Genomic DNA, 24,698 nt, shown 5'->3' with positions numbered 1-24,698 from the left:
GCCTGCGCGCCTAGAGCTGGTGCTCCGCAACAAGAGAAGCCACCACAATGAGAAGCACGCGCACAAGGAAGAGGAGCCCCCGCTCACCGCAACTAGAGAAAGCCTGCGCACAGTAACAAGGACCCAACGCAGCCATAAATAAATAAATAAATAAATTTATTTTTTTTAAAAAAAAGGTTCAGAAGGTTATTATGCTGCTACTTATAAATATGTGTGTGTGAAAGTGCTTCAATATGCATAAAATCTTCCTGGAAGGGTATGCAAGAAAGTAGTAGCAGTTGTTTCCAGTGGGTAGAGAAATTGGTTGGCTAAGAGACAAGGCATGGAGGGAGACCTAGTTTTTACCATGTGCTTTTTTGTACATTTTGAATTTTCACCATGTGCAAATATGTGCAAAGTGAAAGTTTAAATAATTTTGTAAATGTCCTGTTGCTTAAAGATATTAAAAACCACTGAGCTCCATGATCTCTAGATCTGACATTTAGTAATTCCATTATTCCAATACAAACACTTTTGTTGAATAATTCCATGATTCTGTGATTTGTTTCCCACTTAAAAAATGCACTAGAAACTCCGGTCCATAGTTCCACGTGCAAAAAAAAAAACAAAACTTTAAGCTTTTCACCACCTGCTAGTTTGGTTGCATATACATTTGTGGAGTTTATCAGGTGACAGTTACATGTAACCTGACTTTTCACAGACCTCAGCAAATTTTTCGTCCAGATAGGGTCCCTGTAACAACAACAACTCAAACCACTGTTCTCACAAACATCTTTTGAGGTAGGGCCTATAAAGTCTTCCTATCCCCTTAACACAGGGCAAGGTTTTCTTGAAATCCTCAAGAGGTGCTTCTCTTGTTTTCCCAAACAGGTGTGCTCCCCAGTGGGTGCTCCTACAACTCTGCTGGACACCTCAGCTCCCCAAGAGGCCCACTCCCCAACCCAGCCCTGCTGCTTCCCAGCAGATGCCACCAGAGCTGCTCCAGAGCCTTCTCTGTCAGAGAGCTGCATGGGCACCTGAGGGAGGGAAGGGAAATGCCCTCAGTTTCCATTATAGCCGGTGAGAGCAATTCCACAAATATGCTGCTTGGACTCCCAAACTTTGTGGAATTCGGTTAAAACAACCCTTCCATGTTTTGCATATAGTTTCTCTGCTCTCCACAGGACTCAGCTGTGAATGCAGATGGGGCTGGAACAATAGGTAAAATTGGTGGAAAATCGTTTCATACTCAGAATCACTTGTCCTTCTGCCACAAGGAGATACAAGGCCAAAGAAGATCCAAAGACTAGAAGAAAGACCCCTCTTCGTAAAACAAGAACCACTCTCCCTGACTCTATCACCAGCTTACACTATCTATTATTATGATGGGGAGGACAGAGCCCCCAAAAAATAATAGAGCTCAGGAGAGGTTTGACTCACTAAACTAAAAATATTAGCTACTTTTTACTGACTAAACTATTAGCTACTTTTTACTGACTGTACCACTATTTTGCCTTTTTAACCTGTAATCTTCATAAAATGCCTGTTCCAACTGACAGGTTTTTAATATGAATGATAGAAAACCCAACCGAACAGGCTAAAACCAAAAACTGGAATGTTGGCTGATGTAATAAACGGTGTAGAGAGATTAATTTAACTTCAGGTATGGCCTGATCCAGGGGTCATCTGATATGAAAAGGACCTGGTTTCTGTTTCTGAGCTCTGCTTGTTCAGTGTTGACTCACTTCTCCAAGAAACTCTCCTCTCATGGGGAGATGTTACAAGATGGCTGCCAGCAGCAACTCCTGGGCTTTTCCCTTTAGGTTCAAATCCACTAAAAAACGAGCAAATCAGCTTCCCCAAGAGTTCAAAACAAGAGCCCAGGAATTGAGTTTCTTTGCCCATGTGCTTGACCATGGGTCAGACACCATGGCAGGGGAAGAGGGAGAGTGCTGAATGGCTTAGCTTGGTCCCTGTGCTCCTGGGGCATCAACTTTACCAGACTACATGGAGAGAGTTAGAGAACAAAGCTCTCCAGGGCACTGTTGCCAAAGGAAGGTAGTTAATTCTAGGCAGCAAAAATAGCAGAAGCCCACAACAAACCTTATGAGGTTGAAATTATTATCCTCCTTATACAGATGTGGAAATAGACAGTCCCAGATGTTAAGAAACGTACACAACATCATACTATTGGAAAGTGGCAGGGATTGGATCTGACCCCATTGATGTGTGTGATACGATTAAAAGGATGGGTGGGTGTTTCCCAGGCAGACTGGAGCAAGGAGGGTGCTCTAGGCGGAGGTTAATGAATACACAGTTACGAGGGTGTTGGGAGAGCAAGGAGCTTTCAGGGAATTTCAAGTTGCTGTATGCAAAGTTCTCAGTGCAGACAGTGCAAGGCAAAGAGCTTAAGCTCTGGCGTCAGAGGGATCTGGACTCTGCTATTTACCATAAGGTAAACGTGGTCAAAGACATAACAAGTCACCCCACTTTTATCATCTCTAATACAGGAATAATATGCTTTGTGGGGTTCTTGGGAGGAATATGCCAGCGAGATAACATATATAAAGGAGCTAGTATAGTGCCTAGCAGATAGGATCTCAACAAATGGTTGATGTTATTCTGCTGCTGATGATAGATTGCAGAAGGCAATGAATGGGAAACATGGTGGGAAAATAAGCTGGAAAAATAACCATGGGCCAGATCAAACTAAGACAAGGGTTTTAGCCTTTACACTCCAGGAGATGGGAACCGATTGAAGGATTTTGTCCAGAGGAATGGTCTGATCAGTTTTTCATTTTAGAAGAATCACTCCGGCAGCAATGTGTAGCCACAGCAACAGAAAGAGGTGGGGTAGGATGGGAGAGACTAGTTGAAGGACATTGAAAATAGGCTGACCAGTGGTTGTCAAATCTAGTTCAGTATCAAAATTTCTAGGGGAGGTTTTTTTGTTTTGTTGTTGCTTTATTTTGTTTTAATACAGATTTCTAAACTCTCCAGGGGTTGGGAGACACCTTGGTTGAAATATCAGCTAAGTCCCACCCAGAAAGCTGTTGGTCCCTTAGGGAAATTGATCCACCTCCTTCCCAAGGATCAACATCACCTAAAGAAAAACTAGAAGTGTTACAGGAATATACAGAAGGAATGCAAATATTAAGAAACAGTCAACTTTCTGGTTTTTTAACTTTAAAAAGAAGACTCTCGAGGCCCCTGGGATGCAGGGTGTAGCAGTCAGATAAGGCTTGCCTGTGCTGGAAGGAATGAAGAGAATGGGATAGAGAGTGACTTTGAAAAAGGTCAGTGGGTTTGATCAGAGCTGAGCACCAGGAAAGAAGTAGACTCAGATTCAGGACATAGGCAGCAAGGAAATTCATGGGAGCTGATCCAACCCCAAGAGTCTATGGGTCCCCATTTGGTCCCCATTTAATTGAGCCCAGGCTGCCTTTGTGGAAGAGCTACACTGCACGGTTCTGCTTTAGCCATCATCCAGTAAGGGCTTCCCATCCGTAGCTGTATCCTAGTGATTCTATGACTCTGGACTTCACTGAAACTTTCATCTGAACTGCCTCATGTGGATAAGAGATAACTGCCATTTCAATGGCCCAAACACTCATGGGCCATTGCACTTCCCTCCTGTAGATCAACCATAATTCATGCAACCATTACCCCTGTTCTCAGATGTTTACATTGTTTATACTGTTTCCAAATTTCCTCTAGTAAATTTAACAGTGCAATGAAAATTTGCACATAAAACTTTCACTGCTATCACTTGCAACTCTAAAATATCTTAATATGCTTCGATGAAACCCGATAATGGCTATTTTCTCAAGTTCAAAGATACCAAATCTCAAGCACCACTTCCTTCTCAAAGGATGCAATTAGGGATCATTTGATAAAGTTAAATTATTTGTTGATTTTTTAAAAATCTCTTAGTGAGCAAAGAATAAAAGGTACTTTCCTTAACCTGATAAAAGATACCTACCAGGAATCTCAGGAAACATCTTACTTAATGGTTTTCTTAAAAGTCAGGAATGAGATATGAATGCCCATTATCACTGCTTCTATCAATGATGGAGGTCCTAGGGAAAAAAAAGAAAGAAACTACTGCCTCATCCAGAGGTGTAGAGAAACAGGCATTCTGCTTGTATATATAGTAAGTTCAATCCTCAAGGATGGCAATTTGGCGATACATATATATAAGTTTTAAAAATGCACATACTTTCTGACCCTGCAACTCCACCTGGATGAACATACCCTAAGAAAATTCTTAGGGCTATGTACAAAGATATAAGTATTAGGATGTTCTCTCCAGTACTATCTACAATCAAAAAATACCTGTTTGAGATACACACTACCATATATAAAACAGATAAACAACAAGGATTTACCGTACAGCACAGGGAACTATATTCAATATCTCGTAATAATCTATAATGGAAAAGAATCCAAAAAATAATATATACATATATATATATATATATATATGTATAACCAAATTACTTTACTGTATACCTGAAACTAACACAATATTGAAAATCAACTACTCTTCAATTTAAAAAAAAAAAACACCTCGTGGACAATGAGACACTGGTTATGTGAATTCTGGCATAAACACATGATGAAATAACAGTTACTGAAAATGATACTGTAAAAGAGCATTTACTGGAAAGAAAGTTTAAACTAGTTTTCTCAATATACCTTTTTGTAGATAGTGGTGTGTATATACATGAACACACGTAAAAAAACATAGTGGAGAGACCCATACCAGAATACCAATGATTCCTTGTGCTCTTTCTGTTTTCCAGATTTTCTTAACACACGTCATTTTTCTAATTAGGAAACTAATATACTTAAAATGCTGCCTCAAATGACGGCTGTAGGTAGCAAAAAGAAAGTGGCTCAGCAGCACTATTTACAATAGCCAGGACATGGAAGCAACCTAAGTGTCCATTGACAGATGAATGGATAAAGAAGATGTGGCACATATATACAATGGAATATTACTCAGTCATAAAAAGAAACGAAATTGAGTTATTTGTAGTGAGGTGGATGGACCTAGAGTCTTTCATATAGAGTGAAGTAAGTCAGAAAGAGAAAAACAAATACCGTATGCTAACACATATATATGGAATCTAAAAAAAAAAAATGGTCTGAGCAACCTAGAGGCAGGACAGGAATAAAGACGCAGAGGTAGAGAATGGACCTGAGGACACGGGGAAGAGGAAGGGTAAGCTGGGACAAAGTGAGAGAGTGGCATGGACATATATACACTACCAAATGTAAAACCGATAGCTAATGGGAAGCAGCCGCATAGCACAGGGAGATCAGCTTGGTGCTCTGTGACCACCTAGAGGGGTGGGATAGGGAGGGTGGGAGGGAGGGAGATGCAAGAGGGAAGAGATATGGGGATATATGTATATGCATAGCTGATTCACTTTGTTATACAGCAGAAACTAACACACCATTGTAAAGCAACCATACTCCAATAAAGATGTTAAAAAAAAAAAAAGTGGCTCAGAAAGAGTAAAGGGAGATTTTATGAGGGGAGATGGCAGGCTGTACACTTGACCACGGCTCTCCGTTATCTAGAATCCATAAGACCAGGAAGCTAAATGGCATTCTTATTGTTCTATTTTATTAAAACAAAGAAAAATGACAGATCCACAGGTTATTTTTATACACACACATACATTCACACACACATACACACATTCCTGAATAAACTCTTTTACTCATATTCAGGAACCCGCCATTCTGCCAAGTTCTTGGCAGGTCATAGGCCACCCTGCAACCCAGTGATTAGACCGGCGGAGATGGATTTTATTGGGCTGTTCTCTTGGTTCACGCGACCAAGGTGGGGTAAAGCTGACAGGGTAAGAGAAGGGGGTGGGGAAAGTCACAACAGCGTTCTATGCAGGCGCTCAGATAAACAACGTCACAACAGCTACAACAATGAAAATCTTTATGCATATATCTTTGTAATCAGTACAGTTCTTCAGAACAAGAGAGACTGATAAAGGGAATACAATATTCCAAACAGTTACAGCCCCATAGGTTGACATTACAAACTAGGTTTAAATTATCTGGAGGCTCTTGTAAGAGAACTGAGGTGCAGAGACATCAGGAGTCAGCTCCGGCCTAAGTGCTGACGAGGTACAGACATATCTAAAAATAAAGAAACCGCTACTTGGTAAGTACTTCTGGTGCTGGCATACAGTGTCCAATACAAAGAAGATAAAAGTCCATACTGGTCTCTTCACACATGCTGTGTGCTACAGGCTACTGCAGATTCTTTATTTTCTAAAGTAGGCAAAGCTCACAAGTTGACCGATACACATGGCGATTACATGGTACAATGCATGCACTTTAACAGGACACAGTGCTTTAGCAGGAATCTGTCAGGTTTTGAAATCCTGATGAGGTTATTTTTACCTCAAAGGACTATTATCCTTTCAGTAGTTTATTCATTCATTCAACAAATACTTATCCCAAACCGTGTGTCATCACATCCATTCTTTTCTCAGGAAGACCAACCCCAGGAAACAGGTACAGCATGTGCTACTCACCCTAAGACAGGTGGCAGACAGCGATGGCACAAGCCTAAGAACTGCAGTAAGTGCCCTCCACCCCATTACCCACCTCCCCAAACCCAGACCCTCCGGGAGCTGGGAGCTGACTCAAGAGAGAAAAGAAAAATTCTCTATTCAAGTCAGACATCCCTCAAGGGGAACACGACTATTCTGACTCACTTGGGAAGGGGGAGGAGAAAAGAATATAAGGTGGAATGTAAAGTTCAGCAGATGGAAGAAAATCGAATCACTGGCTTAACTTTGGAAAATGCAGTGGGTCTCGTCCTGGGGGTGGTATGCAAAGTAATCCCGACTCTCCACCTACACCCTTCCCAAGACACAGGCTGTGGGAATGGGTGCTTTTTAAGAAGCTGCAGGCTAACTTCAGATGGCACAGAATTCTCCTGCAAGGCCAAAACTGCAATAACTTATTAGTCATATTTTCCATCTTCAGTTCTTGGAGGGTAAAAATACCACAAAAGGGATAACTCTTCTCACTGTATATATCATTCCTGTGTTTTCTGTGCAAAAAAGCCCACACAACCACATTCCCTATTTTATTACAAAAATTAGTGCCTCTCATAGTAAAAACTCTTTCTAAAACTATAGCTTTGGTTTCAGAATTAGCAATCCAATTAGCTCAAATGAATACTGACTGCATCATCAAAATGCCGGCAAGCCTAGCCGAGGTCTTCAAGGGAACGAGGATAAAAATGCCAAGTCTATCTTCTAATGTTGGTGGGAGAAGGGGATTGAGGAGTGAGCCTTTTGTCCAGCCAAAATGACAGCTGCATGAAGCATTTTTAAAATGAACTACCTTTTTGGATAAGAAGGTCAAAGCTGGTTTTATGAAACGCCATCACAGGACTCTGTACCATCTGGAGAAAGGTCCTTTGAGTCAGGAGGGAGTGCAGTGAATAGCTTCCCAGTCTTGGTTTCTAGAACCTATGTAGCCAATGCATCTGGGTACAAGGAGCATAAAACCCACCTATTGCACTGGAGGCAATGTGGCTGAGTCACATTGAGTACCGGGAGTATTTACCTTGAGTATCTGAAGTACTACTTCACCTCTGTGTGGCTCAGAGTTCCCATCTGCATGGTGAAGATAACAGGTGCTGTCTCTGAGGAGGAATGGGCGAGACAGAGCTAGAAAGCACTGGGGTCTTCTCCAGGGAAAGGCAGTGTTCAAGTAACAAAGTACTCAACAAAGTACTTCCACCCCCCAAAAAAGCACAAAATTCAAGTAATAAGAGTTGCAGGTGCAATGTTCTGGCTTTTGAGCAGAGGCTTCTCGCATCTGCAGTGGAGAGCTGGTAGGTAAATGAGCTGCTTGGTGGAGGCCAGACAAGCTCTGTGTAGAGCCCATTGGTCATCCCACCACTGAGGACCAAAACTCTCCTTAAGAGGCGACCATGAAGCTCGAGGAAAGCTCAGTGGAATCAGCGAGCTGTTGAGAGCAACTGCTTAATGCATAACCCATTTGTGTCCTCTGCAGAAGATCTTCCAGCTGATGATCAAGCTACATTTCAACAGATAAAGGTTTTCTTCCTTTTGCAGGTAGAAATAGAAAGTGAAAGAAAGGCTATCTAGATTTTTCTCCTGCATTTTAGCACAAGAATAAAAACCAGTTTTGAGACAGGCTGAAAGAAACTACTGAAGGAAAACTCACACATACAAGCATTCCCCCCAGCGGGGCATGAAGAGGGAAATTGGGAAGTTCTTTGCAACTAAGAAACTTACTTTCTTTTTACAGTTTCTGTTCTAGCAAGCTAGTGTGTGCATGCTTGAGTATTAACAACACCCAGAGAACTGGAAGGTTGGGTGGGGGGTTGTCACAGGCACCCTGAAGGCCCTCAGAACAGGAGGAAGGAAGAGGGGTTAACAGCCTAGATGCAAAGTCTTTTCTAAACAGCTCACAATGAAAAGTTGGGAAAACTTCACACTTTAAAACCACAATATTTATTTTGCCACAAGAACCCACGGTATCGATGATCGGAAGACATCCCTAATTCTAGCACCCATTATAAAATTTCCAATTCCCATTTTTATGGACCGTTGCTCATCTCTGAACCTATCTCTTCATTTTCAATGGACAACTGAAGCTCTCTTGGAGCCATCCGGCTGGAACCCTTCTGCCACCATGAAGAGGGGAATGTGGATACACAGTTGCTGAGAGATGTCACCGTTTCTTAGTACCGCTGTTTCCACCGCTGGACTTGCTGAAGCTCCTGCTCATGTAAGGAAAGTGCACAGTTGGGGTTCTTTCTGTAGGACCATATAATCCCAAATTCCTGGCAGCGGCTGACTTCCGCAGTGGCTTGACGCTGGGAAAGGGGCTAAAGACGGGAGTTTTCGGGTGGCTGCCTTGGGGAGACTTGCCAGGGGCCTTGTTTCCTCCGGGTGCATCTGGCGGCTCCGGGACGTGCTGCTGGCAGGGCAGGTGCACCTTGGGCTCAGTTTCAGCAGCAGCAGCCCTTGGGTTCAGTTCCAAGGCTTCTAACTTCACCTGGACCACAGACACATCGGCATCAGCATCCCCAAACAGCGGCTCTGGAGACTGCCCTTCGATGGTCCTCCCAGTGCCGCTGTCGGAGCTGTCACCTTCCCTTTGAGCTGCCCCCGCACAATCGGAGGAAAATGCCTGCACTGCCCCCAGGTTGTGAGTCTTGCAGCCCTCATTCTGCTCTTCTATCAGCCCGACGGTGTCCCCACAGCCCAGCTGGCTCTTGGTCCTCGCCGTGTTCTTTTTGTGGACCCGGATGTGAGTTCGCCATGGAGAATTGAGCTTGGTCCTAAGGTCTTCATAGGGGACAGGAGATATTTTGCCTCCTGTGTGACCAGGGATGTGGATGACAGCATTCTTGGCAGCTCTGTTTGACGTTTTCATCTTCTTTCCTAAAAGAAGGTGGTTTATAACTGGAGAGTTGTTTACCTGAGATGGGAGAATGCTGGTCACTGGCCCTTTGTCTGAAAGAAATGTTGAAAGGTCGTGTGAAAGGTACCACAGAGAAAGACATCCATCACAGAACAGGAGTCACACACAGGTTGTCCCCGGACCCTGCCCACATATTTCCCAGCTCTTGGCAGAGTCATGCAACTGAAGGCAGCAGAAACTGAATTCGATCCTAGAGCCTGGGGTACGGATTCCCTCCTCTTCAAAGTGGAGGAGACAAGGGGCTGAGGATACAAAAAGGAACAGACTCTGACCCCTTGTTACTAATTAGAGCCCAGCCTCCCTCATGTTTTTTACAGAGAGCCTTGTGCCTGAGAAGCAACCTCGGAGGTCTTGTATCTAGGAAATCTGAAGATTTTTTTTTTTAAATAACAGGTCAAACACTATGACCATATAGATTATCAGCTGTCAGCTTCTGAGAGGTAGGAAAACAACACACTGCATATTACTGAGAGACAGCAGAATGAGAGAAGTGATAAGAAGGTGGTAAAAATGCAGTGACATCACAGCTATCCAGTGCCTGGCCCTACTTCCACTCCTGTGTCCTCAATTGACTTTGAAAGCAAATTGAAAACAGGAAAGCACCAAAAGCTGTGTTCTCCTGGAAGGCACTGTTAACAGTATTACTATCCTCATCCTGTGGCTATGACCAAGCCCCTATTTCCAGTGAAGCTTCAACACTCACGGCCCCAGGGACGACAGCTGCAGGCAGAAGTATCAAGAGAAGACCCCGCCGTCTTTGTGCGAACAGCCTTCCTCCTGACATCTAGGTCACGTGGCTGAACTCCCGTCTGTGCTTCTCAACTGCTCCTATCCATCTACCTCTGGTCACAGTCCCATCTTCACTGGAATTCTGACACCTGTTTCCTCTTCACTCTATGTCCTCTTACCTACCTCGGTTACTTTACTGCCTCGGTGACTGACCCATCCTCCACGTGCCCAGTTCCATCCTAAACCTCATCACACAGATCTGCCTCATGTGAAAAATATTTAACTCTCATATTCCTCTCTTTGACTCTTCCAGCTCTCAGACTCTCGATGTAACTATACCTGGTACTAAACCATAAAGATTTCCGTTCCTTGATCCTTCAGTCTTCTCATAACCTCTCACTGTCTCCTCGGCTCACTTACACCCCTACCCTGCTAGATGCACGGTGGATCCCTTGGACCACACTTCACCAATAACCACACATCCAGGCATCCCTATGGCTTTATCACACATGCCTGGCAAAACTCCACTCTAGATCCACAATTCACATCCTCCTTTCCAAAATAGGAGCCGCTAATAGCTGCTGGGGGTGGGGATGGGGGGAAATCACACAGCCATGTGGATTGATATCCCTTAAATTCATAACTTCCTATTTTTGTTAGGTCCGCAATGCCGCTGAACAAACTTTCTTTCCCTCTCCCATTGCTTCCGATGGCCGATCCAAATCTTCGTTACTTTCTTTAAGCTCCCACCCAACCTTCAACTTACTCCCAAGCAAACAACTTTTCCTCCAATTTCTTCATAAAAACAGAAGCTATCAGGACTGAAAAGCCTTAACTTCCTGTCCTCCCTAACCTAGGAAGCTGGTACCTCAACCACCATCCTTACCACCTTCCTTTAAATCTCAGAAGCTGAGGACTTCTGCCTCTAGCTCAAGTTCAATCTCTCCGCCTGTGCTGCTGATCCTATCCTACACCATCTCCTCTAAAACCCCGCTACTCAAAGTGCAATCCCCATCCAGCAGCAGTGGCATCGCCTGGAGGCTTACTGGAAATGCATAATCTCAGTCCCACCCACAGCTACTGAAGCAGCTTCTTCATTTTGACACATCCCCAAGTGATGCGCATTCACACTAAAGTTTGAGAAACAATGCTCTCAAACTTTGCCCTTGAGCAGCAATCTCTCCCTAAAAATAACCACATAAACCCTGATCTAGAGTAGGGGGTCAGCAAATTTTTCCTGTAAAGGACCAGACCATAAATATTTTAGCCACTGTAGTGCAAAAGCACTACATAGACAATATGTAGACAAATGGGCATGCCTGTGTTTCAATAAAACTTTATTTATAAAAACAGGCAGTGAGCAGAATTTGACCTACAGACCATAGTTCGCTGACCCCTGACTACAGTACAGACACTGGGCTGATTTAGTACCCAATGGCAATTGTTCACCATTCCACCTAAAGCTTCTGAAAGTGGTTGGAAAAGAACTGCATAAAGAATCAGAACATGGGGGTTCTAGCCCTGGCCTGACCACTCACTATACTTATATAATCCTAGACAGTTGCTAAGCCTTCCTGAATTACCATTTCCTCATTTTTTAAAAGGATATAAGAATATCTGTCCTTGTCTTTCTCATAGATTTAAGGACAAATGAGGATATGTATGTGCCAATGTTTTGAAAATTAAAGTGTTATAGTTGTTAGTTCCTTTTGTGATTGCTTTTTTAATGATTCAGGATAAAATAAGAATCTTTAAGAAGTTGCCTACTCCTCCCCAACAAGTGAAAGGTAAATTCAGTTTTTATGCAAGATCAGTCACATGCTCACAAGCCTCTTAAAAACATGTCAAATTTATATCTTGGTTAATCCTGGATCGGCACCATTTTCATTAGGATTTCACTTAAAATAAGACAAACCAATTCCCGAATCAGCATATATTAAACAATAAATCAGATTGTTCATTGGGATTTTGGGAATTTAAAGGAAAAAAGAAGCCTGGCAATCCTTGGAAAAGAGCATTTCCAACTGCAGTACAGTTGTGTTCTTCTCAGCAGGCTCCCAAGACACTGCTAACCCACCAGTGAGGCACAGTAATGGCTTTTTCCTTTTCCTCTGATCACAACATCTGTTATATTACTACCTAAATGACTGGTAGTAATATTATTTACCAGTACACAGATGACTAAATTCTACTTCCAAATGCCTGAAATTTAGGAGGCAATAGCTCCAAAATGTCTCAAATCCAAGGACTGCATGACTTTGCAACATTCTAATCATTTGTAAAGCCTTCTCCACAAGCATACAGAGCAAAGAGGTATTGAATACCATCAACTGCCTGGTCCTTGGGACCTTTCTCTTATTTAGAGCCTGATAAGATAAAATAAAAAGTGAGAAGATAAAGATGTTATTGTCTCCTGCCAGCTGTGTTGGTGGATGACGAGCCAGAGTGAGCAGTAATTCCCAGGCCATCCTGGGAATACTCGGTCTTCCTTTCACAAGTTGACACGGAGCTGAAATTGACTCAAACAAAGAAGTACATTACCTGCCCTGATATACACCTGATGAACCTGCTGCTGCTGCTTCTTTTTAATCCGAGAATATTGCTGCTTCAGCGCGTTGATATCTGTGGTCATGCGTTCCATCATCATACTGTTAAAAGCTGCGTGGTATTCACTTCGGCAGGAATTGATCGCTCCTGGACTCAGCTCCGCAATGTTATTGGATCTCAGATTCTGGTCCCCATTTGGTTCTATATTCCACGGAATAGAGACAAGGAGACAGTATCACTGGAGGAGAATGGGACTAACCGGGAATTGATTATACTATATAACCTGGGGTAGTATCTTAACCTCCAGAAAATTCTGAATCACAAAAAACACGTACAGTAGAATTTGTCTAGTACTTGTTTTTATTTGGTCCTGAAAATAGTTCTGCATTTTCGTATTAGGCTAACTGTGAGTCTGAAACGAGCTGTGTGGGTTCATTGTTTGATTTTATTACCCCTTTGTTCATTATATGGACATAAGATCCGCTGTTTCCAGATAAAAATCACTGCCATTTTCTAAAATTCCCTTAGAAAAATATAACTCTAGCTGTCTAAAGTCAGGGTACGGATTTCCATATAACTGCATGAGGATTTACAAGGTTCCATATAACTAACTGCATGAGGACTCACAACTATAAATTTGTAAATTTTACACTGTAGGGTAAAATTTTAGTCAGTCATTAAAAGTGAGTTTTTCTTAAGTTAAAAACAGCAAGATATTCTATAAGATTATCAAGACTTTAGATCATGGTATCACTAGAAATGAATGTTTTTATTCATTTAACAAGCATTTCCTGACTGTCTACTATGTGTGTTATGTCTGATGTGGTTTCTGCTCCCGTGAACACCAACAACTAGTAGATTTATCCCTTAAATAAATTTGAGATTACCTCCAAGAAACAGAAATAAGTACTGTGTGAAAATACACTCACATGCCACACAGGTAAACAGGGGATAAAATGAGGCTTTTCTAACACGATATGTAAAACTTGCCTGGGGACAAGCTTAAAAAAAACAGATTAGTAGGGGATTTCAAGTATCCTAACATCTGCTGAAAGTGTTATTCAGATAAAGACTGAACATCTGGTAAACTTTCTTTTTTATTGAAAATACTTCTCTAAGGAGAAGAAAATTAAAAGAGGACCTCTAATCTAACTAAAGTAAACCCAACAAGAAAGACTAAGGATGAAATTTAGGTGAAAATGACCATGTCATCCCAGAGCCTATAATTGCACAGAAAGAATAACGGGGGGAAAAAATGGAACATAGACCCAGACAACAGAAAGCAGATTCAAAAACGTTAGAGTTAAAATACTTATTGATCCCATGGCTAGAAACCAAAAGCTAAAATTCAGGCAACTAAAGAGGAGATAGAAACCATTACAAAACCAATAGAACTCTTGTTGAGTTCAGATTTTTTAAAGTCATTTAAAAAGATGACAGGGGAGTGCATACCAAGAACACACACACAAAATGACATGAACCGAACATTAAGCAGATTAAAACTCAAAACAAGCTAAGGCTTGCAGAACATACTCAAAACTACCACGACCAAAACAACAACAACAAAACAAACAAACAAACAAAAAGGAAGCCTTCTAAGCAAGAGGAACAAAAACAAGAAGATAGCCCCATGACTTTGAGAAGGCAGTATAAAGCTAGCAGATGGCAAAGAGAATGCAGAGGTGCCTGACATCTTTTGTTTCTGTCCTCTTTCAGCAAGGAGAATGGTCTTCAAACTAGAATAAATGTCATAAAGGAAGAGCTGCCACCAAAGATAGGAAAGATCATAGTGGGGGAACCACGAACTGCTTTCAAAGAGTTCATTACACGAATAATGTCCAATCTATTTTCTGCAAGAAAAAAACAAACATAGCATGACATTCAATTCAGAGCACCACTTTTTAAGAGGGATACTATCAAACTGCAGGACATTTAGAGGTGAATTTATAGAACATTACAAGTTCTGGAAGACGTATCTTTGAGAAATTCTGAATTTGGACCATGAAGAAACTTTTGGGGGCCATGATGACTGTCCTCAAGATGCAAAGGAGACATCCAGCAGAAGAGGGAGCAGACTTGTTCTGTTTAGTTCTGAAGAGAAGAACTATTAATAGAACTAGTAAGTGGAGTTTATCTCTTCAAAACTAGAAACGCTGGGCTAAGCAGAGGAATTAGCAGAATGTCTTATGAGATAATGAGTTTCTGGTCACTGAAATTCAAGTAGAGGTACCATAATATTTTGGCTTTAGAGAGTATTTCTATAGTGGAAAAGAAGCCAGTCTATAATGAATTCAATTTAACTCAAACAGAATGTAGTAAGCATCTATTATATGCCAGGCTCGGTGCTAAGGAACTGAGCACACAACGTTAAATCAGACGAGTGGGAGGCAAAACGAATCATAAAGAAAAAGAAATATGTATTATGCATGTAACACATAACAGAGAGATCCTCCTAAATTATAAAGTAACAGAGAAGTTACTTTTAATAAAGATCTTTAATCGTGGTAATCAGTTCAGGAAACAACAGGCATTTATAGGACACAATAATACTACCCTTGCTATAGTGAACCAACACATTGTGAGTATCTAATAGATGCCACCTCTTTACCTTTAACTTGCTTTTGGTACTTCTGCAGTTCAGGTGCCAGGAGCCCACTAAAAGGTCCGAGACACCCCACTGCATTAGCAATAGCATCTTCATCGTCTGGGTCATTCTCGTCATCGCTGTCTCTGACCTTACCACGTCGTCTTGGAAAACATAAAAGAAAAAGGAATATTTTTTCAAAAAGTGGTATTATTTTTAAATAAGTAATATAGCCACATGACTTAAATGACATATATATAAATTATATACATTAATTTCTATAACATATTTATATTATATTTATATAATTATGTATTATATTTATATAATTTATATATATATTAAGTCCATCTCCCACCCCTGTCCAACTTCTACCCTGTTCTTGCCCCCACTTAATCCCCACAGGTGACCACTGTTACTAGTTTCTGATGTATTCTTCAGCTTCCTTATCAGTTAAATAAGCAAATATGACTATACAGTCTTACTTTTCTCCTCTTTTTCATAAGTATTAGCATGCTATATATAAGTATACTCTTCTGCACCTTGCTTTTATTCACCTAAAAAAAAATCTCTCCATATTCACACAGAGCTTCCTCCTCATCCTTTTCTTAATGGCTGCACTGTACCGTATGTGTGTACTGTATTGTACGTATGTAGCCCACGTTATAGAACCAGGCTGCTAAATGATGCACACTCAAGTGGTTTCCAATATTAAACTATTATAAACAACACTGCAATAAATAACCTTATACATACTGTGTTTTGCATGTGTACAAATATATTTGTTGGATAATTCAGAAAGGTAGAATTGCTGGGTCAAAGGATATATGCAATAGTAATTTGGGGAAAAATGGTCAAATTGCCTGCCCGAAGTTCCATGGTAATTAACCTCTCATGAGCAAAGTGTAAGCGTGCCTGTTTCCCTATAGCCTTATCAACAGAGAACACATCAACCTTTTGAATTTTTGTCAACCTGATAGGTGAAAAAAACAGAATCTCAATCTTGCTTTAAGCTGCATTTCTCTTAGTCCAAGTGAAGTTGCCTTTTATGTAAACTGCCTATTCCCATACTTTCATCATTTTTCAGATGGTGGTCATTTTCTTATTGACTTCTAAGAACTTTATATATGAGAGGAATCAGTTACAAATACTTTTTCACAAATATTTTTGTGTCTGCTTATGGAGGTTTTCTTTTGCTCTGCTTCGGTTTTAGTCATGCAGAAAATTATTTTTAAAGTACTTAATTTTTTTTTCCTTTATTGTTTTTTTTGAGTCAGTTATTAAGGCCTTCCCAATTCCAAAGAACTAAAGATATCCTTCCACATTTTCTTCTGCTTATTATTTCAGTTTTTTCCATTTAACTGTCTCATCTCTATGGAGTTTATCCTGATGTATGGTGTAAAGTATGACTCTAACTTTATTTCTTTCCAGATTGAGTCTCATTGGCCCAGCACCATTTACTAAATAGTATATCTTTTCAGTGTTGATTTACATTTTCATATATTAAATTCCTGTGTGTGTGTATATATATATATATATATATATTTGTCAATTTCTGGTCTAAACTAGCTCATCTGCCTACACTTTTTTGAACCTACCCTTTTTTAATTACTGAGATTTTTAATATTTGATATTTTTAAATAAGTTGTGGGGTTGCTAAATATCCCTTTAGTTTATGTTCCAACCTTCTTTGGAAAGTACACTTTCAAAAATCTCCCTCTTGAATTTAAATCAAAACTTTTGGGAAAGAGATATTCAGATTTTAGGCACCAAACTACTTCAAATGTATTTCTGGGGTTTAACAAATATTAATAACAAATTAAGGTATTAAGTCTTCCATCATGAAAACAACAAGGAAAAAAAAAAAAGGACCTTACCCAGAAACTGAGGTGGGCTTAATTGTGGCTGGGAATGGTGTAATGTTGTAGGTGTATTTTTCCCTCAGCTCTGCCAACTGTGGAAAAGGGAATGGAGCCATAGAATACACAGTCTGGAAAACAAGAACAAAAATGCCAAGTCTGAACTGGTGGCCTTAAACAACTCTTATCAATCCTGCAAAGACATTAAAGTTCTATGATTTGGGTGTGAAGAGGTAGATACTGCGCCTTACACAGCAGGTGGAGAGAATATACTTCAATATCGTTTTAAAGAAAGACAAAAGAATACTGATAAAACAACAGCTAGTCCCCAAATCAACCCAGCTGGGACTGGGCACTCCAACTGGTGAACATGGGTGGGCAAATGGGGACAGTCTGATGTTCTCTTGCTCATTGGTTAATTCAGAAATTCACAGCTCCCTATTACTTCTTTCACAGTGAACCCATCAATCTTCTTCATATGTACCACTCGTTTTTCAAACCTTTGCTTGATGATCGTTATAGGCATTAAATGTCAGCCTTCCGGATACAATTACGTCTGGGGGACAATCTTGTGATCACCTGCAAGCTTTCTCCAAAGATACCACCTTTTCAAATGTCTGTGAATCAGTTCTAGGTGAAAATTGTTAACTGTTATTTTTAAAGAAAAAAGAAAAAAAGTGACAGGGTGTAAAGCATAGGCTGTTAAAAATCTATAAATAAAAATGGGAAAAGCACCTGTGCTTCCTCCAGGATTTTAAGATTATATACCATTCTACCAGCAGGAGGAAAATCATCTTGTTTGTTCTCTTAATTTTATGAAAAATTTAACTGCTCCAAACATATTTCTTCAATCTTTCAGGTTCTTATTCACCAGAAAATGTATATTAACCACATTAACTTTCATTTCTTCCAGGAAGCCATTCAAATGTCCTGATAACACTTTTCTAGGACAATATTTTGAAGTGGTATTTTTCATTTCAGCAGGACTGTTTTCCTGAAGGCTTAGGAGATGTCTAATATCTGCACAGGTAGGAAAAGGAGGGCTCTGAAAGGGGCTTCCTAGCCCTGCAGCCTCACCCCATAACTCAGAGCCACCACCGGGACAGTCCACCGTAATTTCGATTCTAAACAGTCTGCACATCTGACTGTCCCCAAACTTCTGTGGTATCCGCTTATACCTTAGTGTAACATCCCAAGATTCCAAACAAGGAAGTGTTGACTAAAATTCCTTCCCTTTGATTCTCCATTGCTTATTACGCAAAGTTACACAGTTTATTGGGACCACAAAAGTCATCTCCAAGTCATATTATCTCACACATACTTGATTACAGACAGTCCCTGACTTAACAATGGTTCAACTTAAATGATTTTTCCACTTTACGAAGGTGCGAAAGTGATACACATTCAGTAGAAACCCTTCTTCGAATTTAGAATTTGGAACTCTTCCTGGGTTTACGATACGCCATAGGTCCTCTCTCGTGATGCTGGGCAAGGCAGCTCCCCATCAGCCACGTGATCATGAGGGGAAACAACCAATACATTTACAACCATTCTGGACCCAGACAACCGTTCTGTTTTTCACTTGCAGTTCAGTGTGCAATAAATTACATGAGTCATTCAACTCTTCATTACAAAATAGGCTTCGTGTCAGATGATTTTGCCCAACTGTAGGCTAATGTAAGTGTTCTGGGCATGTTTAAGGCAGGCCAGGCTGAGCTGTGATGTTTGGTAGGTTAGGTGTATTAAATGCATTTTCAACTTATGAAGGGTTTATCTGGATGTAACCCCATCATAAGTCCAGGAAGATCTGTGTACCCCAAAGGCTGAGAAGCAGTACAAATTTACTAATAGTGAACTGTTCCCCACTGGGAAGAAGCAGAAGGCACCCTGTGGTTCCCACTAGTCTGGAATGTGAGACTAAGCTGGTTCCCAACCTCTCCAGGCCTCCTTTTTCTCATCTGAAAAAATGAAGGCATGGAACTCAGGATGCTGGTTACCTCTGAGAGGAGAGGGGGTGGCAGGATCAGAGATAAGGGTATGAGGGTGTTCACCTGTGTTGTTAATGTTTTATTTAAGTTGGGTCGTAGGTGTGTAAGTTTTGTTATATTATTTTAATACATTCTGTATGCCTGAAATACGTCATATAATTTCATTAATAACATGGTCAGAGTACACTCTCACATTTTTTGATCCCACAAAGTTTACCAGCCCGAGAAGCTGCTTTACTGCCAGTATGGAATTCTTCCCTCCTTGCTCCTGTGACCTGTCTTAACTCCACATACCCTTTTGAGGGAAATGGAGAGATGCGAAAACCTCAGCACCCCAGCTTTAAGTCCAGAGCACGGCACCTCTGCTTGGGCCTCAGTACAGCAGCGTCAGTCTCTGACACATCAAATGTTGGTCCCACTGCTGGGCCAAGAGTCAGCCTGTCCCTCACTCATGAGACTTTTCTTCCTTAACAATTTAGAAACCTGGTTCAGATTTCAAGAAACCCATACCATGCAATGAATAGCACGGTGACTATAGTTAATGATACTATATTGCGTATTTGAAAGTTGCTAAGAGAGTAGATCTTAAAAGTTCTCATCACAAGAAAAAAAATTTGTAACTGTGTGTGGTGATGGGTGTTGACGGGACTTATTGTGATCATTTCACAATATATACAAATATCGAATCATTATGTTGTATACCTGAAACTAATGTAATGTTATACGCCAATCATATCTCAATAAAAGAGAAACCCACACCATCTGGATTCAAGTTTAAAAGATGAAATTATTAATGCTAGGAATTTCAAAATTCTCTACAAACAAAGTAAGATGTCTCATTGGAGACAATTAGTGGGATGTCTAGCTGAAGATTCACTTGTGTTTTATTTTTGCCAGTTTTATTAAAAGTTATCAGAAAACTCCTTTGTCCAGCCTCATGAAGGAAGTGTATAAGAAAAGAAAGGGCTAATAAGGACCTACTGTATAGCATGGGAAACTCTACTCAATACTCTGTAATGGCCTATATGGGAAAAGAATCTAAAAAAGAGTGGATATATGTATATGTATAACAGATTCACTTTGCTGTACACCTGAAACTAACACAACACTGTAAATAAACTATACTCCAATAAATATTAAAAGAAAAAAAAGAAAGAAAGGGAAGTACATCTTGTCCCTACTCTGTCCCATCCTGCTCCAGGGTAAATAGTCTGGGGTCTTACCAAGCTCCTTCAAGGGCGACTCAGCTAAAGACATTGGACCAAAAAGAACACTGGCTCCACTGAGCTGCATTCTCTATTCCTGGTCTTTCTTTCTCTATAATTTACTTTTAGTTAGCCCTTCAAAGCATACATCGGTGTTCCTGAAACAAATGTGCTTATAGTACTTTGCATATATTCACTCACTTATTTAAAGGTCTCACACGTCAGCAGGCATGTTTATCCCATGAAGGTACACCACACACACGACCACAGTCCTCAGGATACCTGAGAAGCTGTAGATTTCCAACTGTGTAAATCAGAGATTTACAACAGATTTCAAGAAAGGAATTTTACTAATCATCTTAGAGCCAAAGTATAGTACATGAATAGGGTCTTAGGGTTAGAAAGAAATTTAAACATAATTTAGTTCAACCTCCCTCCCAAGCAGGAGTTCCCTCTAAAGCATCTCCAACAGATGGTCATAAAGGCATCGCTTAATCACTTTCAGTTACGGGCACACACAATTCTGCAAGGCAGACGGTTTCTTTTTTGGCAGCGCTAATTAATCAAACAGTAACCTTCTACTGGACAAGCATTCATATCCATGTAATTTCTACTTCATCACTGATAGAAAAAAGGGAACAGTCCAAGGGCAGGTCCTGCCTCATGGCACATGAAAGCTCCCCGCAGGTAACAGTAAATTATTGACAACCACTTTGGGCTAGGTTTTCCTAAGCACCTAAAACCCATCTAGTAAACAGCATCTAACTAACTTTTCTCTGTATTACTCTTAAAGAATTCATGAGAGACTTTGTCAAAAGTCTTACTGAAATCCATATACATTTCATCAGCATTCTCCCAATATCTTTTTCTAACATTATTGTTTTTTTTAAATGGCCATTACAGTAAAATAAAAGAGTGATGCAATTTGCAGGGAGAAAAAACCCAGTAGATTATTTTGCGTATGGCACCTAGAACTGAAAAAAATACGGAAGACCAAGCAGGGAGAACGTTTTCATCTCTTCAGCTCAGAAATAAAGATATTGTATGCAGTCCAAATTTTTCATCTGGAGTCATTTCAGGTTTGCTGACAGACTTAAAGTCTACCATAATTGGATCACAGCCATTGAATTAATTTTTTTTAAGAGTACAGAAAAGAGAGTGCTTGAAATGACATTCAGCATTTCTCTCCTTAATACTCTACAATGTCAAGGAAAACCAACAAGCCTATTTACTGCCCAAACTACCAACACACATTTAAATAGACATTTATATTTAGGCACTGCTGAAAAGGAACTATATTTCTCTTTTTCATTATTGACATGCTTTAAAAGAAACATGAAAACATAAATTGTACAAAATTAGGCTCAATTCATCTTCACCAGATGTTTTCCTCGGCAGGAGAAATGCTACTAAAATGGAATTCTAATCAATCAAGCCACAGCCTACATTTTTCCTTCCAGGATTCTCTTAAAGCAGAGTAAAGAAGGGGTGCTGGGGCTTCCCTGGTGGCGCAGTGGTTGAGAATCTGCCTGCCAATGCAGGGGACACGGGTTCGAGCCCTAGTCTGGGAAGATCCCACATGCCGCGGAGCAGCTGGGCCCGTGAGCCACAACTACTAAGCCTGCGCGTCTGGAGCCTGTGCTCCGCAGCAAGAGAGGCCGCGATAGTGAGAGGCCCGCGCACCGCGATGAAGAGTGTCCCCCACTTGCCGCAACCAGAGAAAGCCCTTGCACAGAAACAAAGACCCAACACAGCCAAAAATAAATAAATAAATAATAAAAAAATAAAAATAAAAGGAATTCCTTTAAAAAAAAAAAAAAGAAGGGGTGCTCCTTTCTCCTAATACTTAAGACTGGAAATTCCTAAAGGACAAAGATGGAGTACCTCAACATATCTATCATTCCTTCTGGCAATGTTTAAACTTTAGGTGAGATAAAACGTTGCTCATTCTTCTAAAAGGGATTTCAGCTTTTAGAAAGTCATGTTTTCAATGAGGTGGAAGCCCTGTGTTGGGTGGTGAGGAGAAGCACTTGGCCAGGTGTCGAGCTTGGGCCCCAGTCCTGGGTCTGCCACTAGACAACCTAAGAATATGGCAAGATGCTCACTCTCCATGTCTTAGTTTCTTCTCTGTAAAATGACAGAATTAGGTTAGTGGACCGTTAAGCTTCTTTCAAACCAGTGTTTGTCTAAGTGTCAGCTCAAAGCCACTTGCATCAGAACCACCCACGGGCCAAATATCTGCCTTTTAATTCACTCTTGACATGCTGCTTATACACAGTCAAGTTTGAAAACCACTGCCTCGAGTTCTAATGTTCTATAACTCTGTGTATGCATTGAGCAACCAGGTGGATTCTTAGCACTACATTAGATGTTATGGGGATACAGAGTAGTACAAGGCCCTTATCATTAAGGAACTTGCTAGATAAGATTAACATATTTGAAAAAATACCAAACAATATAAAATAATTTGTAATGAACATTAAGTCAATTGCTGACAATCTGAAGTACTGAAGGAGTAGGGAAGAGGGATCATCAACGAGGGCTGAGATGACAGAGCCTGAGGGGAGGGGAGAACAGACTGAGTGGGATCCAGTAGACAGAAAGGATTTGCCCAGATGGGGTGCCAGAGGGAACCACAAGCCCTGTCATGGGGATGAGCAGGGCCCACAGAGGACTGGGTGGGGACAGAACTATGGCCAGTGCAATAGGTCCTGGCTGTGAAGTAGTGGGGAGCGCCTCTGCATAGGTAAGAAGTGGGGCAACCACAGAATACCTCCAATGCAACCAGTGTGAAGACAAATCCACCTTCCTCCCCCCGTGAACTTTCCCTCTTCTTCCTAAGCCAGAAACCTGGGGGCTGTCCTTGGCTCTCCCTGTCTTTCTCCCTCACCCCATGTCCACTTCCCACGGCCAAGTCCTGTCAACTTCATCTTCTAAGTACTGCCTCTGTTCCATTCTTCCTTCTACCCTTCACTGCCTCCCCACGGTGACCCCTTCAAGTCCACCCTTCACAGAGCTGCCCTTGTAGTCGACATCAGACACAATTGAGACCACTTCCCTCTTCTTCCTAAAACCTCTCAAGCCCACAGCGCTTCTTCTTCCCTTTCCAAAGGTTCCACAGAAGCCCAAGAACTCCAGCAAGCACAACCTCACAACCATTGACCTCAAGGATCAAGTCCACACTCCTTACCATGGGTTGCGGTCTCCCACGAGCCATCCCTGTATACCAAACTCTTGTAGCTTCCTTCCCACACCATAAAGGTTTTCATTGCCAATGCCTTGGTTCATGCTGTTCCCTCAGCCATGAACTGCCTCTATGCTCTGCACCACTGCCTCAAACATACACACCCACACACCCCACACGTGCATGCACCCATGCACACACACACACAGGCACACACACACACACACACACATAGCCCGACCTACTCCTATCCATCTTTAAAGGTAAAACCAGATATTAATTCCCTCAAGAAAGCCTTCTGACAGAGAGAGATGCTCAATTAATATTTGGAGAAGTTAATACAGGGCCTAGAAAACTAGGCCGAAACATTTTATTTACTGCAGTTAATAACAAGGAAGCACAGAAGGTTTTATGAAGAACAATAAAATGACCAAAGCAGTTAAGTGTGGACGAATGCTCTGTGAGCAAAGTGAGGACTGTATTAGGGCAGAGGGACCCTAGAAGGAGGGCCATCATCTCCGAGTGTGGTTTAATTCAGCAAACATTTACTGATAAAGAGAAGGTAGAAAACTAGTTGCAGACTCTCAGTAGATATTTGCTTAATGAATTAATACATTTACTGTGCAGTACCAGTAAAAGGCAAAGTGCTCTGTGTTATGAGCAAAGCACAGCCCCTGTCCTCAAGGAACTTACAGTATCACTGAGGAAATAAGATACAGCCTCAAATCAAGGTAGAATGTAATGAAGGCTCACAAAAGAGGTACAAGGAAAATGTGGTGAGTCAAAGAAAGAGACGCTTTCAGTTGAGACTATCAGAACGTTTCACGAAGAAGATGGCATCTGAACTGGAACTTTCACAAGGAGGCAGGCCTGAAACACGTGAAGGGAGAGGAGAAAGACTGAACCGAGAGAGCAAACATGTAGAGCAGCCATATTCCCAGGCATTTCTGGGAACATGGAAGACAGTGTGACTTGACTAGACGAGGTCAAGGGTACAAAAGGGAGGAATCGGAACTACGGCTGAAAAGATGGGTTAATGCCAGACAGTCAAGAGCACCGGATGATAAGCTGAGAAATCCATGCTTTGTGTTGTAGGCAGTGAGTAGTCACTGTAGTTTC

General features: G+C 41.2%; 1 protein-coding gene across 3 annotated transcripts in view; it reads right to left on the bottom strand.

The window, feature by feature from the left end:
- Positions 1-5,809: 5,809 nt before the first annotated feature.
- The window catches only part of TBC1D30 (TBC1 domain family member 30), an 84,305-nt gene continuing 65,416 nt past the window's right edge, over positions 5,810-24,698 (bottom strand). For all 3 annotated transcript variants that reach the window (XM_068561256.1, XM_068561258.1, XM_068561257.1), the window contains 4 exons: positions 17,221-17,333; positions 15,368-15,507; positions 12,754-12,960; positions 5,810-9,515 (listed from right to left, as the gene is read on the bottom strand). In XM_068561256.1, coding sequence (XP_068417357.1) covers positions 8,728-9,515; positions 12,754-12,960; positions 15,368-15,507; positions 17,221-17,333 — 1,248 coding nt within the window. In that variant the 3' untranslated portion in view covers positions 5,810-8,727. The remainder of the gene's footprint in view (positions 9,516-12,753; positions 12,961-15,367; positions 15,508-17,220; positions 17,334-24,698) is intronic.

The sequence above is a fragment of the Eschrichtius robustus genome, chromosome 13 (genome assembly GCF_028021215.1).
Source record: "Eschrichtius robustus isolate mEscRob2 chromosome 13, mEscRob2.pri, whole genome shotgun sequence".
Lineage (NCBI taxonomy): Eukaryota > Metazoa > Chordata > Mammalia > Artiodactyla > Eschrichtiidae > Eschrichtius > Eschrichtius robustus.
This window is presented reverse-complemented; position numbering and strand designations above follow the sequence as displayed.